The sequence below is a fragment of the Adiantum capillus-veneris genome, chromosome 12 (assembly GCF_014529385.1).
Source record: "Adiantum capillus-veneris isolate H3 chromosome 12, ASM1452938v2, whole genome shotgun sequence".
NCBI classification, from domain to species: Eukaryota; Viridiplantae; Streptophyta; class Polypodiopsida; order Polypodiales; family Pteridaceae; genus Adiantum; species Adiantum capillus-veneris.
Window position 1 is genome coordinate 61785680 of NC_140942.1, and position 18841 is coordinate 61804520.

At 43.2% G+C, this 18841-nt stretch overlaps 1 protein-coding gene across 1 annotated transcript; it reads right to left on the reverse strand.

Moving 5' to 3' along the window:
• Positions 1-10748: 10748 nt before the first annotated feature.
• LOC147445812 (uncharacterized) lies at positions 10749-11444 on the reverse strand. Its single transcript, XM_086524634.1, has one exon. It carries the CDS (start codon positions 11442-11444, stop codon positions 10749-10751), a length of 696 nt encoding a protein of 231 aa, XP_086380760.1.
• Positions 11445-18841: the final 7397 nt, after the last annotated feature.

Here is an 18841-nt window from a genome sequence, read left to right on the forward strand (position 1 = left end):
TTCATACATCTACTATCACAACTTGTTCTACCACTGCAAAAGCTCACTCAAAGATCAACTTTCACCTGAAATTAGGAGACCGACCATCACTACAACAAGGTAAAGGAGGTCTTAGCCACCCTACCAACTATCTCACCGCCTAAGTGGAATGAAAAATTCTATGTCACCTCAAGTGTGGGTGATGACGCATTGGGGGCTATGCTACTCCAAAAGGATACAACAACATCAATCATGAGGCCAATTTACTTCTCCAATCGAATGATGACGACGGAAGAGAAGGGTTTCACCCATGTGGAACACCTAGTCCTAGATCTTAGATTTGTAAGTACAAAGTTTTGGTCATATTTGTTGCCTAAGCAATTTGTGATTCTAACCATGGATGAGATGTTTCCCTATGTTGTACAACACATGGATATTTCTGCTAGGATTACTAAATGGCTAGTTCGTCTGCAAGAATTTGACTACACGGTACACGTGGAAAGCACAACAAGGGAAAGCTTGGGGGCACTCATGACCTACCAAAACTTTGAGAAGAAGGTGAATCAATCTAAAGGAGAAGGAATTCAATCGCTTTCAGAGCCACCGGTAGTAGAAAGAGCACACTCTCTCTACTTTGATGGAGCCTACAAACGAGCATCTGACAAAGCAGCTGTTGCAGGCATAGTGGTCTTTGATGACAAAGGTATCAAGGTATTTTTGCTTAGTCATTTGTTAGAATCACATTCTAACAATGAAGCTGAGTATGCAGCACTAACCAAGGGTTTACAATGGTTCCTCTCGCAAGGGGTAAAATGCCTTAATGTATATGGGGATGCTCTACTTTTGGTAAGGCAGGTAAATGGAGTGTCGACATGCAAGAATCCTAGCTTGAGGACTCACTTAAGCTGTGTAAAAACCTTGTTGGGTAAGTTTGAAGAAGTTCGATTACACCACATCCCAAGGGCTCAAAACCATGAAGTTGATGCCTTAGCAAGCGAAAGACTGCAGGAAGTGATGGTTGGGGCTATAAAGCTGAAACTCCCTCTATTTCAAGGTAGTGATGCCTTACCTGACATCATGCATTTTTTGGAAACAGGGAATGTCCATTGGATTTAACAAAAGGACAGAAGCAATGGATGATGCGGAAGGCCACAAGGTATCGGCTCATCAATGACGATTTGTATTGCAAGGGTAAGGACCAAATACTCAGGAAGGTCTCTCTCTCTAATGAAATCACGGGGGTAATTTCCAGTTGTCATGACGGGGTTTGTGGTGGTCGCTTTGCCCTAGACATAACAAGTAGGGAAATCTTTCAGGCTGGTTTTGTATGGCCTAGCCTCAACCGTGATGTACACCATTGGTGTAAAACATGTAAGATGTGTCAAAAGGCTGGCACTAGGTCACTTATGCCTAAACCACAGACACCTATCCTTTCGTATGGACCATTTGAAAAATGGGATATAGATGCCATAGGACCATTGCCTAGGGCCAACTTAGGGAAATTCTACATCATCATGGGAGTTGACTATATGACTAGATGGGCGGAAGCTATATCCACTACTAGAATCACAATAGTAGAGGTAGCTAAGTTTATCTACGAGCACATATGTTGCAGGTTTATGGGAGAGTTAATGCAAAAACTAGGCATTACAAGGAGGCACTCATCACCATATTACCCTCAATTAATGTAATGGCTTATTTGAGAAAGTGAATGGAATGGTTTGTACAATTATCACCAAGTAGGTTAACAATCATCCTGGAGATTGGGATAAGTATCTACTCTCAGCCTTGTGGGCCTACAGAACCTCATTCCGTACATCTTTGGGCTTCACACCATATCATTTGGTATTTGGCAAGGAGGCAATCTTGCCTATTGAGGTGCAACTACAAAGTCTCAGAGTGATGGCAAGCCAACTTCAACGGCCCAACATGCATTTGAGGGACCACATCCTCGACTTGGAGAGACTACAGCTGGACAAAGAAGAAGCAATCAATTATTATGCGTCACAGGCAGAGCACAGACGGCTTAGTTTTAACCAGCATCTTCGGTGCAAAGAATTAAATAAAGGAATGTTGGTGCTCCGCTACGACAATCGTTTTGACACACACAAAGATAAGAAGCTCCTACTCTGATGGCAGGGCCCTTTCATCATCTGAAAAAAGTATGCCAATGGAAGTTACCAGCTTATGGAAGCTGATGGTAAACTTCATAAAACCAGGGTAAATGGTTGGCGGCTCAAACCTTATTTTCTTCTATTTGATCAGGCTCCACCTATCGACATTCCTGATGAGGATACACCATCAACCTCCACCTCCGACGACAATGATCAAACAGATAGAGGCATGAATGCCCCTAACCTTAGGGAGAGGGCTAATGACATTGGGTTAGCCACACCGCCCTCTAGACCAGCCTGAAAATTTAAAGTTCTCGGTTTTCAAAACCGAGAATTGCATGAATCACCATTCGAGGAGACAGAGGTAAAGAAAACCACAAAAAAACATTTTTTCTCTTTATTAACACTGTTGCCAAAACCCCGAAGGACGCATGAAAGGATTACTTTCTTCCAGGGCGGGCCATCGTTTTGTTCTCTTCCATTATTTTCCTCAATCACCCTCTCCTCTCGTCCACACTCTTTTGGCCTCACACATGCCCCTCTCTCCGCCCTTGTTTTCTTCCCACCGGCAGGCCGCGCCCCCCCTCTCTCACCATCTTCTCCCCCCCCCCCCTCTTCTTTCTCTCTCTCTTCTTCCTCTCCCTCTTCCTCCTCTCTCACTCTCTCTCTCCCTCATTGTCTCTCTCGCTACGTGTGAACATCCTGTAAGGGAATAATAATAATGCACTCTCTCTCTCTCTCTCCCACATTACCCGCCCTTTGACCTCATTAACTCTCCCCCCCCCCCCCCCCCTTCCTCGCTCACTCTCGGCCGAAAGCAACCCGTAGGCCCGCCCAAACTCTCTCTCTTCCTCTCGAGCGTTCTCTAGACCAGCCTGAAGGCGCGCAAAAATTGGGTGGAGGTATAATGCCTTGCTACTTGATATTGTTGTGTAGGAACTTGAGAGAACTTATATGGCTCTCCATCCACATGGCTAAGGACATATTCTTCAACAAAATGAGCAGTTTCGTCCCTCTAGGTATACTACTTTCCATGATTCATGCGTGTGAATAATTAAATTAGCTGATTGTGGTTTTTCATAGTTTGATTAAGTGCATTCAGTTATGTTTTGTTATCTGCCATTATTGATGTATAATTTTTTCTTTGCTTAAGTTGATAAACTAGAGTTTAGTCTTATAGATGATCCTTGAGGTTAGGAGGCCATGACTTTAGGTTAACTCATTTACTCGACCATTAGTCCTCGTTAGTAAACTTAATTAAGTGTTTGAGACCTTGGGATTGTTTTAGGCATAGAGAAGCTTGCTCACTTACACGACTAATGAAAATAGTGAGAATACAAAAGAAATGGAAGCAAAAAGAAAAAGTGCCACAAAGGTAAAATCTTAACCTGAAAAAGAAATCCTGGCTTGATTTGGCACTTCACTCATATGTATTGTCTGTGATACTAGAGCCCTAGAGGTTTCCAGTGTGGGCACTTTTCTTTGAGAAACAAAAAACCTCGAGCATACAAAATAAGCACACATGGAAAACAATTTTGAATCAAAAAGAAAAGAAAAGAAAAATGACATTAAAAAGAGTTCCATTAATCTTAAAGTGAAAAATTCAGGCTCTTGTTTGGAGTTGTGAGAGTTAGTTGACTAATCAAAGTTGAAAAACTCTTGATTGATTAATTTCATCAGAGTGCAATTTATTCTCCCTTAATGGTAGTGTAGCATTTCATAATTCTTTGCATTTCCTCATGTACTTTACATTCCTCTCATGATTTATTGCCAGATAGTTCCGCTTGCATACTCTCACAATGATTTTTTTTTGCAAAAAATATATTCCTGGACAAACGGGCTTCACCTCAGTAGCTTACAAGGACGGAATCTACATCAAGAAGCGGGGCATGTTAACCGACGCTCGACAGAGACCCTTGTGATGATGTGATTATAGGTCATGCAGTGCAGACAAGACAACATTGGGAAAATAAGAGGCTCGGTGACTACCCAACGCTCCCCATTGCTTGGTGCTGACCTTTGTGATCATAAAGTCGTTTCAAGCAAACGATGACTCAGTACAGTCAACACTGGGAAAATAGGAGTCTTTGTGATTTCCCAATGCTCTCCATTTCTTGGTTCTCACCTTTGCAAAAGGATGTCAGCTTAGTTAACATCCCCAGACACCATATCACATTTTTTGAGTCAAGGACCGGGCTCGTTGGTCCTATAGGTGCTTGGGTGATCGCTGATGAGAGGCGCACCACGTGTCTCATATGGCAATATTTTTACTTTGACCGGCCAGTATGGATGCCTATGTGTGAATGTACCAAACTCATATAAAAGGGCTATTGTAAACCTAAATCCCCTATTCTGAAGGGTGCATGCTAAAGAAGAGTGCTCTTGACTCATCTCTATCTCCTTCTCCAATGTATGCTCATGAGTGTGTTTGTGTGTGTTTGTGTGTGTGTGTGTGTGTGTGTGTGTGTGTTCTTGAGAGAGAGAGAGAGTGCAGTTGAGCATTCTGGAGGCATCGGCATTGGTATTGACGAGGTGGTTGAGCGTTGGAGAGGCGGCTCCCTCTTTTTTGACGCTAGAAATCCTTCACATTGGCGAGCATAGAGCGATGAGTGACACACCCTTGCTCCCTTTGAGCTTACTAGGTTAGCCTGGTTCAGTGCTTGCAGCCATCTGTGGCTTGCACACGAGTCTCAGCAAGTCCCTAGCTCCGACACATGTGATAGACGTTGGTGCGGCCAAAGTGTGTCGACTCTAGAAGGTGGCATGTACAGATGTGTAAAGGCAAGCAGAAGCATGGCAAAAGACTGGAGCAGCTAGGAGAGTCATGGGATGGCAGGTAGCAGCGGAAGTGTATGCATGATGCGGCTTATAGGCGAGGAAAGGCTACATGATGGGCTAATTGGGGTAGGAGGTGAAGGAGATGAAAAGTGCAGCTTTTGGGTCCAGGAATGAAGAGCTTTAAGTGCTAAAGGAGTAGGTCCAGACGGCTCGTCAAACCGAGCTACGAAGCCCAAGTTATTGAAGGTTGAAGCTTTGGTGTTTTGCAGATTCTTGGCGGACAGGGCAGCTGGGGACAGGTGATCAAAGTGGAGCTTGAGGTATAGATGTGTAGAGCTCAATTCATGGATCCTAACCATCTTTTCGGATTGCGGATTGGAGCCATAGTTTGCAAGATATGGTCAGTTGAAGTTTTTTCGAGGGTCGAAGAGTCTGAGCCCACTTGGCCGCATTGGAGAATTTGCAACCTGGCATCTTTTGGGCATCGATGAAGTTATGGAGCAAGGTCTACATCATACGGAGCTAACAGGAAGTGACTGCATGTCAAACGGAGTCCCGAGCGGAAAGATATGGCAGTCGAGAGCTGGGGTGCCTTTGTCCAAGGATGGTTGCAGATGATTTTTTCACTTTTTGAGAGCCTTGGTTCGAGGGTGCCGAGGATTCAAAATGCAGAGATAGAGGGTGTGATTGGAGCCAGGAAGATGGAGTTTCAGAAGGGCTTTGCGGCTCAGCAATATGACATTGGAGCAGAGAATGGGAGTCAGGTAAAGGCAGGCCAAAAGGAGCTTGGGTTAAAAAGTAATGGGGTTTTTGTTTTTTTGAAGCCTTAAGGCTTGGGGCCTGTGGAGCTGACACTTGGTCGAGCATATAACCCATATGCACAGTCGCGCGCCAGAAGTCCGCGGTATATATTCTGAAGTGTGGACTCTTTATTGGTATCCAAGAGGAGAGAGAGGAGCTCCCCTCCCCATGGCAATGGCGGGTATGCGCATGTGCTGCGCGTGGCGTGGTGTGGCCGTTGGCGGCTATTTTGGGCGGAGGTTTCAACGGGGCGGGGCGGCAGTGGCGCCCGCGTGTGGCTGAGTTTGGTGATGATGTGGCAGGCAATTAAGGGCGGTGCCCGCGCCCGCTTAGGCCAAATTTTTTTGAGGAGGGGGTTGTACCCCCTCCCACAATAGCGACATCGCTATTGCCTCGACAGGGGAGGGGTCCCACTGCTAAGAGGTGCCGACAAGGGCAGTTGAAGATGTAAGCCAAGGCAAGAGAAGCCCAAAGGGAGATCCGGTTGGCCAAAGGGAAAGGGACCAAAACCCAAAGTGTAGCATGAAAGTGTGTCCAAAAATAAAATATGCCAAGTGGTGGCAATGCAAGAGAATTCTAAATAGAGCTCCAAATGAAGTGCACGACATGGGAGATCACCCCATTTTTCTTTTTTGGGACTCCTAGGCACACCCTTAGAAAAGGAGGTTTATGTTCATTTTTTAGGGTCTTTTGACCAAGGTGGCTTTTTTGCCTGTGTGTGTGAGTGGAAGCTTGAAGCTTGTGTGTTGCTAAGCTTGCCATTGAAGTTGCATACATTGATTGTATTACCCCCCATACAATAATACCACTCATTTCGCCCCAATCTCTTGTGTTGCTTCTCCCCATCCCCTCCTTTTCTCTCGCTCTTCGTGTGTTGTCCATTGCTTGCAGAGGGTTTGCCTGCAGCTTGCTTCAAAGGTGCTACCAAAAGGGCAGGTTAGGAGTGTTTTGTGAGTCGGAAAGGGTGAGTTGGGAGTGTGGGTGCATTTGTGTTGTGGAGTGTTTTTTGCAAGGTGTGAGGTAGTTGTTGTGTATACTAGAGTGAAGTTGTTAGTATAAATTAGCCAGTAATTTGAAGGTGTTATTTGAGAGGTTGAGGGTGTTGTGGAATCCCTGGGCTATAGAGAGGCAAGTATTTTGTGTGCTGGGTGTGTTCCCTATTCCCCCTCTCCAACGTGCACACATCACCATGATGATAGTAACTTATAAAATGATTACCAAAGTTATTGCCCTCAAGATCTCTCCCCTACTAGATAAAGCTATCATCCCTCATCAACATGAATTTATCAAGAAAAGGTGGCAACAACTATGGGTGACATCAAGTATGAAAAATTTACCAATCAAGAATGTATCCTCCTACAGCTGAACCTTGATAAAGCATATGACTAAATTGCATAGTCCTTCATTGAAGAAGTCATCAAATCACTAGGTTTTGGACCATGGCTATGTTGGTCGGTTCATACCCCTGGGAAATCACTCTAAGTTACTATTTAATAATTAATTGTGGGTTCCTTTGAAGTAAAATTATCAATCAGATAGGGCTTCCCTCTTGCCCCACTATTTTTCACTGTCAGGGTTCACCCCCTAGTCACCATGATGGAAGCCAATGCTACAAGAGGAAAGATTAGAGGATTGTCCTTACCAAGTAACAAAAAAGTTCTAGCTAAGGAGGGTGCGCTACAAAGAGGAGATAGCTCTCATTTTTAAACAATGTCATAAGGAGAGTGGCCATCAAGGTCAAAATCAAGTTATCTTTTTTATCTTGAGGATGGGCTTTATGTGGCCATCTCTCAAAGAGATATGTGCATTTTTGGTGAAAAACCTATCATTCATGTCAATGTTGAGATGCCAAGATTGACATATACTACTCTTGTATGAGTATCACCAACAATCATCATCACTAGTTTGCTTTGGTGAATACACATATCTTTGTCAATGATGCTGTGATGGCACACTTATCCACTCACTAGCAATTCACACTAGACTATTGTACTAATTTCCCTTTATTTTTTACTTTTTTCTTTTCTATTTTTTAGACCTCCTATATTAATTTAGTGAAGAAGAATATGTGACACGACACGGGAGAGCGAAATACATTGATAATGAACAAAGAATATACAGAGTACACAGAGTAAACAGATGGAAATAAGGAGTCTATATGGATGCAAAGTAATCATTACAAGAAGAGCATAGCTCGTTTCATAACCTCCCGACCACCCCCGAGCTATCTCAATCACACTCTCACTCTCAATCTCAATCTCAATCTCAATGTTGTGCACAATCTCAATCTCAATCTCAATCACACTCTCACTCTCACTCTCACTCTCAATCACAATCGCACTCTCAAAATCTCCGAATAGAAACAACGATCATAATCCTAGTCGTAATAGGATCACAATCACAATCCCAATATCACGACACCTCGAATAGATCCCGTTTCACACATCGATTTCTGCAACTTCTACAAAATAGCCAAAAGAACATATTCGTGCAACCAATTTAACATAATAATCAAATTCAAAACATCATTCTGGACCATCATAAAAGAGTATAATCACTTCTTAATTGGATCAAACAAAAGAGATATTACCTGTGTATATGTGTTTGTAAGCTAACATGTTGCTGCTTGTAGGTTGTCCTGTTGCCTGCTGGCAACTTATTTCTGTCATAACTTTTACAAACAAACTCTAAACAGAGTAATCCACGTACTCAAATCAACGGGAATAGGTTTGGTCTACAAGGCATCGCGGACAGAATTGCGAAAAATATCTTTCTTTGGCTGAAAAATTAACTTTTAGGTCGCGACTCAAAAAACCTCTATTTTTTGGGTCTCCACTACTTTTTCAACTTATTTTAAGCCTACCCATGCATTTTAAGCTAAAACACATAAATATAAAACATTGATAATAATAAAAACCTCAATTTTAAGTACGTTTTTATTATATTGTTCATAGACAAACTATCTGTTATTCATTAATGTTTATCAAATATATCTTTAGTCACTACAATAAAAGAAGTTGTTATCGACGCATGTATCGACGTTGCCCGTCGCTGTGAAACCAGTCGCTATTAGCGACGCTGATAGCGACGCGTATAGCGACGCATATAGCGACGACCATAGCAGAAAAAAAAGTTCTTGGGCAGAGGGCAAGTAGCCTGGCCTGTGCCCAGTTAAAAGATGGACACAACCACAGCCAGACTTCCTGCCCTCTGCCCAAGAATGCGAGCAGCACCAAAATATCAACCATGCTCCCGCGCGCAGAAATTTCGGCAGAGTTCCCTTTGTTTTTACATAAACTTTTCAAAAAAAAACCATATCATGTATACGCCTCCTACATGCTATCCATGTAGGATCTCACATGAGATTTAAGGCCAATGAAAGACAACCGTACCAACTGAAAAGCATAACCATAACGAACCATAACCATAACTTAAAAGCATAACCATAATGAACCATAACCATAACTTAAAACCATAACCGGCTATAATCACTTTGATCAAAACCATAATGCAGATAACCATAACCATAAACAAAATTAACAATAACCATAAGCATAACCAGAAAGAGAAACAATAATTGTCTATACAATGACAATGACGATAATCATAACCATAAGGGAAACAATAACTGTCTGAACACTAACTGTTTGTACAAAAAAGAGACACAGAAGCGTGTCTGTGTCTCACAAAGCATATAGATGAAATCTGGTCCACTAATGACTAGGCGTCGCAACCTGCACATAGGACAACTCACAAAATTAGTATTGATATTACTTCACATATACTGACTTAATTAAATCAACTCACACATATTAACGTCTCACCTCAAGCGATCAGCGAGACTGTAAGGCCTCCCAGTCTACAGGCTCTCCTGAAGCTTCAAGATCATTCAGTACTTCATAGATACCTCTGCGATATCCATCTGACTCCTCTTCGCATGATGGAGCTCGATGCATCGCAAGATTCTGTGTTTATACAAAAATCAAAGTAATAAGAATACATGATTCATCGCGTTTTAAAAAACACCATAGTTAAGATTAGATTAGAAACTCACAAACTCATAGCGAAAGGTGTCGAAGCCTCCGCTGCCAAGATGAGATGTCCCCCTAGTCATCTGTCGTACATGTGCGGCATCACGCTGCTGTCTGAACCGCGTGGCCGCTGTTCGCTCATCCTCCCTGATCTGCAGCCACGTCTCGTGTGGGATGCCCGAAGGCTTCGGCGAGCCGCTCTTGAAAGCCTTCCGAGCTGCATCTCGTCGATGTTTGATGGTGTCCCATGCAACACCCTTGATCCACCGCGCCGAAACAAAGGAAGAACCCGGAGCATGCTGGTACTCTTTTAGGATAGTCTCCACTATGTAAGTGACTTTTTTCTTTTCTTGCTGATCCCAAGACGTCAAAATGCTGGTCGAAAACTGCAGCTCCACAAGCTGGCGAATCCGCTGTCGCATCTCAGTCCCGAGTCTATCCATGTCAACAAAACCGTCTCCCCGTACAGTATAGAGCTTGGAGGCACTAGGATCGTGTGCCCCCCAAGGTGTCCAAGGTGTACCAAGAGGTGTGTCGAGAGGTGTGCCTGGGTAAGACGGGGGTCGTGAGCGAGGAGGGGTCGAAGCATCTGTGGACCCTCCTCCACAGCAACCACCACCTCCACCTGACAATCGTCGAGATCGGTGAGTGCGCCTGTGCTGCAGAGATGAGGACCTACCTGCCTCTGCCCCACCCCTAGGTGTCGAAGCGGCCGTGATGGGAGAAGAAGGCGTCATACCCATAGGCATCCTGAACCCCGAAGGCGTCCCCCCCCTAGGCGTCGGTCCCTCGGGTGTGAAGCCCGGAGGCGTAGTACCCGTGCCTGTGGCTACCCAGTACTGAGAAGCCTCTGCCATCTGAGCAGGCGTCATCCGTGTAACGAAGCCCATGAATGCATCTGCACTCATGGAAGCGGGATCTGGAATCTCGTCTGCCATACTAAAGTCCTGCACAAAGAAAGTAAAATAAAGCGTTAGAACACAGTTGTTTAAATTAACTTTAAGCTTAATTTTAAATCAAAGTCTTCACACAAACAATTACAGGCCTAGGCCTCGACGAGTGAGGCATCATCGATAAGATCTTGCACCGTATCATCGTCTATCTCTAATTGCAAACATAACTCTGCCCCAACTCGTCCTGGCAGATTGTCTTCATCCATTGCATCTTCATCTACAAGTGTCAATTCTAGCTCGTCTGTGTCATCCCTCGTATATCTGTCAGCTTCCTCTGCCATACCTTCGTCCATCTCATCTAATGTCACAATAGTATGGACGTCGTCTGACTGACTTCCCTCCAGGAGATCTTGCCCTTCAAATACTTGTTTATTTCTTGGAGCAGCCTGAACCATAAACCACCATTGTCGCTCTCGAGGGTCCGGTACAAAGACCACTTCCTCGCAATGTTCGGGGAGAGAAAATGTGTCGCTCGCATCTGTCCAAGTCTTTGTAGAATCTATTTGCACAAGTTTGTTTCCATCTCTACGTACCATTGCATTGCGACCAGAAGTAATCACCTTGAACCACTTCACATCCAACAAAAACATCTCAAACCGCCTGAGGCTTACTTTCGGGATATCTGACACGAGACCACAGTAATCCAGGTTGCTAGTGCTCTCACTCGTGTCTCTAGCATTGGCCCTACTCTTTTGCATGAAACTAACCATTAACCCACTGTCAAACATGTTTCTTCTGCTGTCAATTTGTTGTGTTCTGAAATGATTTCCATGCAACCACAGTGCCATGTATGTATGATACTTCCAGTCACATCCAATAGCCAGCTCTTCCTCTTCTAGAGATATGGGTTCTCCGATCTGTCGAGCTGCTCTCACTGTCTTGTCCAACCATGCCATTGTAGGGAATTCAGGTAGAGGACCGAGATAGTCTGGCAAGGGTAAGCCTCTAGCCGTTTGACTTCGCCTGAAATCCTGTCGCTCTAGATTGCGTCTCTCTTTCTCTTCTTCGTACCTTTCAAGCCATTTTTGCATCGGCGCTGAATTTAGTATACAGAACTTCATGATCTTTTCTCGCATGACCAGGTTCATTTTCTTCGGCACCCCTTGCCCTTGCGGCTCCTCTCCCACCTGTGTTGCATCCTCCTCATCTCTCCACAGTCGAGGAATTTCTGGGTCAAAAACGGATAGAAATTCGGTCGTCAATACAAGAGACTCTTGCACCAGCCATCCTTCTGCCATACTCCCCTCTGGACGCGCTTTTTGGCGAACAAAACCCTTAAGTGTTTTCATGAACCGCTCTAGAAAGAACATCCAACGACTGTGGACTGTACCTGCCACTGCAACCTCATCTACTACATGGACAAGCAAGTGCATTTGGATAGTTAGGCAGCTCATGGATAGATACTTCTCAATCATGCAAACTGCCTCAATGGAGTTAGCCCTTGCGACTGCAATAGATTCCTCCCGTATCTCCTTGGAAGAGATATTTCGCACTAGCTCTGAAATCTTGTATATGCAGGTCTGCACTTCCTCCGTTAAACACCCCTTGATCGCAATTGGAAGAATGAATTGCAAGAACTTATGCAAGTCGTGCGATTCCAACCCTGACAGTTGATCGTCACGGGTGAATGCTGTCTTGAGACATCGCATATATCTTGTTGGCGTCCTGAACTCTGAAATCACCCTTTTCACTTGTCGCTCTTCGTTTTTTAGCAATACCCATGGCGCTCTTGGAAGTTTTGTTTGACCAGCTGCATTGGTGAAAGGCCACAGCTCTGGCATCTTTCCAACCGACTGCAAATCATCTCGTGAAGCTCAATTGTCTTTCATTCCCATGATTGTCTTTCAGAGGAGCTCTCCCACATTCTTGAATATATGCATTGGATCCAGCAAATGGTTAATTAGCAGATCACCCCAGCACGGCAACATATGGAGAATGGACAAACGTTTCATTCCTGGAACAGGTTTCCCCTCATGTTGCTCCCATCGGCGACGCCACTCTTGCACATGCATAGGACGACATTTGACACGACCAAGCTGGCCTTCACGCAAGTGATGGCCATCTGGAAGATAACGGTGGTGGCCTTGATAAATTGTCTTTCGAAGAGAGGTAGAATAGTGCACATCCAAAGACTGCCCGCAAATTGGACATGCATTGTATCCCGAAGTTGTTAGTCCTGCATATATCAAAGCATGAATCAGGCCAAGGCAAAGGGCTTGCGAATAGTGAGAATTTTGTAAATCAATAACCATTACCAGAAGCTTCTCTGTATCCTGGCCAATCATGCATAGTCCACATAAGAAGTCCATGGATCCTTGCATGTTGTTGTCCTACTGGTTCAACCGCATCTGCTATGTCGATCCCATGCCATAACTCTGGAGCTCGTCAACTAGTGGAGCTAGATAAACATCCATGTTTTTTGCCTTGAACTTACCAGGTACAATCAAGCTTAAAATCAAATGACCCTTCTTGATAGCAAGCCACGGCGGGAGGTTGTAATTGATAAGGCACACAGGCCAAGTGCTCCATGACGAGCTTCTCAAGCCAAATGGATTGACTCCATCCATTTCCATGCCCCAACGCAAATTGCGTGGTTCACTCTTAAAATGTGGCCAGGTATCTTCAATGTGCCTCCAAGCCTTCGAATCAGCGGGCACCCTAAATATTGCGTCAGTGGATCTATTCGTAGAATGCCACCGCATCAACTTTGCAATGGAACCACAACGAAACATGCTTTTTATCCTAGGAATAATAGGAAAATGCCGCAACACTTTAGATGGCACTGTCTCACCAACTGCATCTTGTTTGTAGCGCATTGCTCCGCACTTAGGACACGACAGACAATCTGCGAATTCATTACGAAAAAGAATGCAATCATTTGGACATGCATGAATCTTGTTGTAGTCCAAGTTAACTGAGGTCAAAATTTGCTTTGCGTCTGGCCTGGAGGGGGGCATTTCATTGCCAGCCGGGAGAAGTTGCTCCCGCAATAACCTGTTTAAGCCACATTAAATTAAAAATCTCTCCGAGCACATCACCGTTGCAATCGAAAAATCTCTTTTGTAAATTACGTACCTAAACAAAGCAGTGACGCTTGCATCTGACCACCCGTACACTGACTGAAGATTCAAAAATGCCAGACAAGTACGAAGCACAGATATTTTGGCGCCTTCATAGATTGGTTGACGTGCCAACTTCCTCAACATGTCTTCAGGAGATAGGCGCACGGCTTCTGGTGCTACTTCGTTCGCGTTCTCCTCGCTTGTCTGAAAGAAGGCATCCAGCATCTCCTCCATGCCGTCGTCTTCTGTCTGTAAGCCCTTTTCTGCTTCCATCCGTGGCTCTATATTGGTCAGACCTTCACCCATAATCTTTTTTCTCTCTCTCTCAGATGTAGGTGCTATGTCGCGGAAATCAATGCCCGTTCCGTAGGAGTCGTATCGCAGATTCTGTACGGTTTCTCTAGCAAACTCTCCGTACTTGTGCACATGCTCATTACATATCCTACGCTTGCGAAGGATTTGATACTTGCAGAGCGTGCACGAGCATGCAATCTTTTCCTCCATGTTAGTTGATGACGTTGCCATCTACAATGATTATGAATGTTGTTTTATAATATATATATATACTCCTCACAATGTAAACTACCTCGCATTCTCTAGTCTTGCCCAATCTCCGTACACCTCAGTCCAGAGGTGTACGGAGATCAGGACCACCGGGTCAAAATCTCGTCTTTATTGGTCAAATCCTATATGGGTAGACACATACGTGTACTCCCAGGTGTACATGGCAATGCATGTAGCAGGCAAAACCCCTTTGCCTCTTTTAGTTCCATAGTTTCTTCTCTGTCTACGAACCCACCAGCCTCCATTCCGAGGTAGCCTGTCAGAGAAAGCTTTCCAATGCCGCACTTGATGAATCATATATTAAAGCATGACCATTTTTGTAATGTTCCGTCTGTTTGCAATTTTTTGCACAGGTTTTTCCAAGGATATTATGCCCGTCCTGGTGTTTTTTTCACCACATGCACAAGCCATGGAAGTTCTCAGCCCAATGAAAGTTTTCTAACTGATTGTAAACCGGACGGGGCCTCCATGTCCAAGCCATAAGATAATGTGGAGATGGATGAGCAACTTGAGAAAGATTCAGAAGCCTTGCATGGTGCTTGCTCAAAAAAGCGATCTCGATCTCTCTTTCTCTCTCGATCTCACTCTCGCTATCTCTCTTTCTCTCTCTCTCGATCTCACTCTCGTTATCTCTCTATTTCCTTATTTTCCTATCTCTATCTCTGCCTCGCTCTTCACTTCCCTCCCTCCCTCTCTCTCTCTCTCTCTCTCTCTCTCTCTCTCTATATATATATATATATATATATATATATATATATATATATATATATATATATATATATATATATATATAACTCTCTTTCTCTATCTCTCTATTTCCTATATCTCTCTCTCTCTCTCTCTCTCTCTCTCTCTATATATATATATATATATATATATAACTCTCTTTCTCTATCTCTCTAGCTATTTCCTATCTCTCTCTCTCTCTACTTACCTCTCTCTCTCTCTCTCGCTCTCTACTTCCCTATCTCTCTACTGATCGAACGAGCGACTGAGCTAGGGAGATCTAGACGTCCACGACTGTGGAGGACTACACAACATTGACAGAGGCTGCATCAGAGGATCTAGCTAGGTCACTTTGGCTCGACATGCATAACGCCCGGTCAAACTACTGACCATGGAGGAGATTGATGAGATCCGCTAGCGACAGCTGTTGGATCTCCTATGATCTACCTACACCAGCTAGCTGGTTTAGCCGTTTAGTCCATACCCAGCAGTTTAGGATTCCATAATATTTTATTTTGTCATCTTCTTACTCTGACTTTGTATCAAATCCATCACATTGTAACTTTCTTGTCTCATGTCTCATAGGTCACTTTGGCCTTTCGAAGACGTTAATATAACATTTCATTTCATTTCTCTCTTTAATTATTTTTCTTTAATTTTAATTTCCTAATCATACATTAATTCTCTCTCTCTCTCTCTCTCTCTCTCTCTCTCTCTCTCTCTCTCTCTCTTTGATTACCTACACACACACACACACACTTCTCTCTCTCTCTCTCTCTCTCTCTCTCTCTCTCTCTCTCTCTCTCTCTCTCTCTCTCTCTCTCTCTCTATTTCCTACACACACACACACACACACCTCTCTCTCTCTCTTTCCTACACACACACACACCGCTCTCTCTCTCTCTCTCTCTCTCTCTCTCTCTCTCTCTCTCTCTCTCTCTCTCTCTCTCTCTCTCTCTCTCTCTCTCTCTCTCTCTCCTACACACACACACACGATGTAGAGAGAGAGAGAGGGGTTGGGGGGGGCATAATACCTGCGCAGCAGGTGGAGGCCAAGATTTGAGCAGAGCGCAGGCGAAAATGGCCCCTGCTACTCGCGGGTTTCACTTTTTTCCCCCAAATGTTTTTGCGTCGCTATACGCGTCAATATACGTGTCGCTATACGCGTCGCTATACGCGTCGATATACGCGTGGGAAAGAAAGCCTTTCCACGTGTACATCGACGCACATTGCGACACGTATATCGACGCGTATATCGACGCCTGCTAATTTCGTCGATATACACGCGTCGATATCTCCATGTAGTGTTGTAGTGAGTGTATTATTTAAAATAAAAGAATATATTTTCTCTCTTAATATCTTAAACTCATTCATATAAGCTCTATTTAATAGACTATTCAACAATCTTTCAAATCGTGCTAAACGAAAGATATGGCCTACTACATTCTTTTCGACCTTCAGAACTTCAAAATTTAGTCCTATTACAAATAAGTGGAATATTTTGATTCTTTGTGTGTGTGTGTGTAAGCAGGCACGCTTGAAAGAGCTCAGCCTCTCTCCTTCTATATCTCTTAACATGGAACTAGAGCCTAGTTGTGTATGAGGAGCTTGGAGAAGCAAGCAAGAACAACAAAAGAAGTCGTGGGAAGATTCCCTAGAGACATCTTCAAACAACGTTTGATTAAAATAATTATTTTTGGAGATGTGTACATTCCTTTGGACTACAATTGTGAAACTACATTTCAATTTCGGGTGCATTTTAGCCCCTATTTTGAATTTTGAGTATGATACTAGAGGGGACTAGACCATGCAACTCTCCATCTAACCTCACTATATATAGACTCATAGCCTAATAAAATATAGCACCCCTTGACCACATGTCTGTCCTGGACTTGGCCTACCCAGTCTTATCCTAGGCATGACATCACTCCCCCCTTGGAGAAGCATTTTTTCCTCAAAATCAAAAGTGGTGACATCTTCATAAGAAGACTAATGTTTTTTTATGTGGCATCCTTCATGGATCGAGCTGTCCATTTGATCAAAACATGGTTCAGTAAAAGATTCAAGGAAATCAAGAAGAGCATCTTGATTTTCCACATTGTTGTCCCTTTGCAACTGTCTTGTGTAACAAGCCCATGTCTGCCAACATAGCATATAGACTCCATTTAGAACTCACTGTGAGTATGCTAAACGATTTATCACAAGGAAGATGTATGTAAAAGAGTACTAGACTTTTCACTTTCCATGGAAGTAATTGGCTGATGTAACTCATCAGAAAAGGATAATTCCTTTACTTAATATCATTCTTCATCAACAACCCCATTGTAAATATTGATCAAGATTGAGATCGTGATGTAAACATGAAGGGACTAAACTTAGTCTTGCAACATGCTTTGCCTCATGGTAATCAAACTCCACTAGAGGGATAGAATTTTCAATTGGATTGCTTGGAGCTAACATACACAGTTAGCATTATGATTAATGTTATGCTCACAATTCACGGGGAAAGAACTAAATACTTTGCATATGAAAATTATGCTAGCATAGTTGGACCATAATAGAATGTGAAAATCCATCACATCTAGGTACCAGGTGAACTAGTTCACTAACAGAACATAACTTTGCTGCATATGTAAACAACCATCCGTTAAAGTTGTTTAATTGTACTTGTAAACTTAACAAGTACTACTAGGTATCTGCCATGTTTAGGCCACTGAAATTATTCCGGATACGATGTGCTCTCATTTGAATTTTTTCTAATCTTCTAAAAAATCAAATTTTTTGAAGCAAGTATTCCCACGATAGCACACTATTACGCAATTGCAAGCATGGGTTTGCATTATCACAAATCCTAAGCACTCAGGCATTCAACACTTAGCAGTACAAGAAGCTTCAAGCAGTAAACCGGTTGTAACGAATGAAATTTAACAAGGGTATCTAAAGGGTGTCCAAAACACATTCAAGGTAGCAAAGTAATCACATCTTTCAAGAATTCAAGCATTGATACATTCAAGATCTGTTAATAATTGCGATGTATGCAAAACTTGAGTCATCAAATCCCCTATAGAAAAGTGCAGCTATTTATGCTATGCATGGCATACCTAATCTTGATATTTGTAAGTGGTTATAGACATTTCCAATGTAATTTGGTAAGACCACTCCATAATCAAAGCACCAATATTATCATGAATATACCCAAAATGTGCCTCCATGGTGTATATGCACCTAGCATGGATCAAACTATGTGCACCCACATGTGCACCATCATTAGAATCCTCCAAATTCATAAAGTAAGGAAATTAATGCCTTGGAGATGATGCCTTAACAAAGTTCCCAAAATAAAATGATGACCTCTAATTGTAAGTATTTAGACACTACCCCAAACCATATAGCTTGGAGATAATACCTACACTATTTTCCTTGCATCACATATTCCTTCTTTATGATCCCCATGTAGTTACCCTAAGTAGCCTATATTAGACTTCTTGATAAGAATCCGTGCGTTTTTTTGTAAGATTTAGCTTACAGGGGCATTTGTTGAGGTAATCCTTTTAGCTTACATTCAATGCATGAACAATCCCTAAAGCCAAGAATACTTGCATGCACCCTTATGTGCATGCATACAACCTCCTACAAAGGAATCCCTAACACATGCTTCTCATTTCATCCACATATGCTACACTTTCAAGCCACACGCTACATGTTCTAGCCCACATGCTATTTTCCCCCTTTTCACCTATGGGTCATATCCTCTTGCCTTAATCTCCACTTTCCACCATTGAGTCTATGTAAGTCCAACATGCTTAGCTTGTAATTTCTTTCTCTCATTCTAA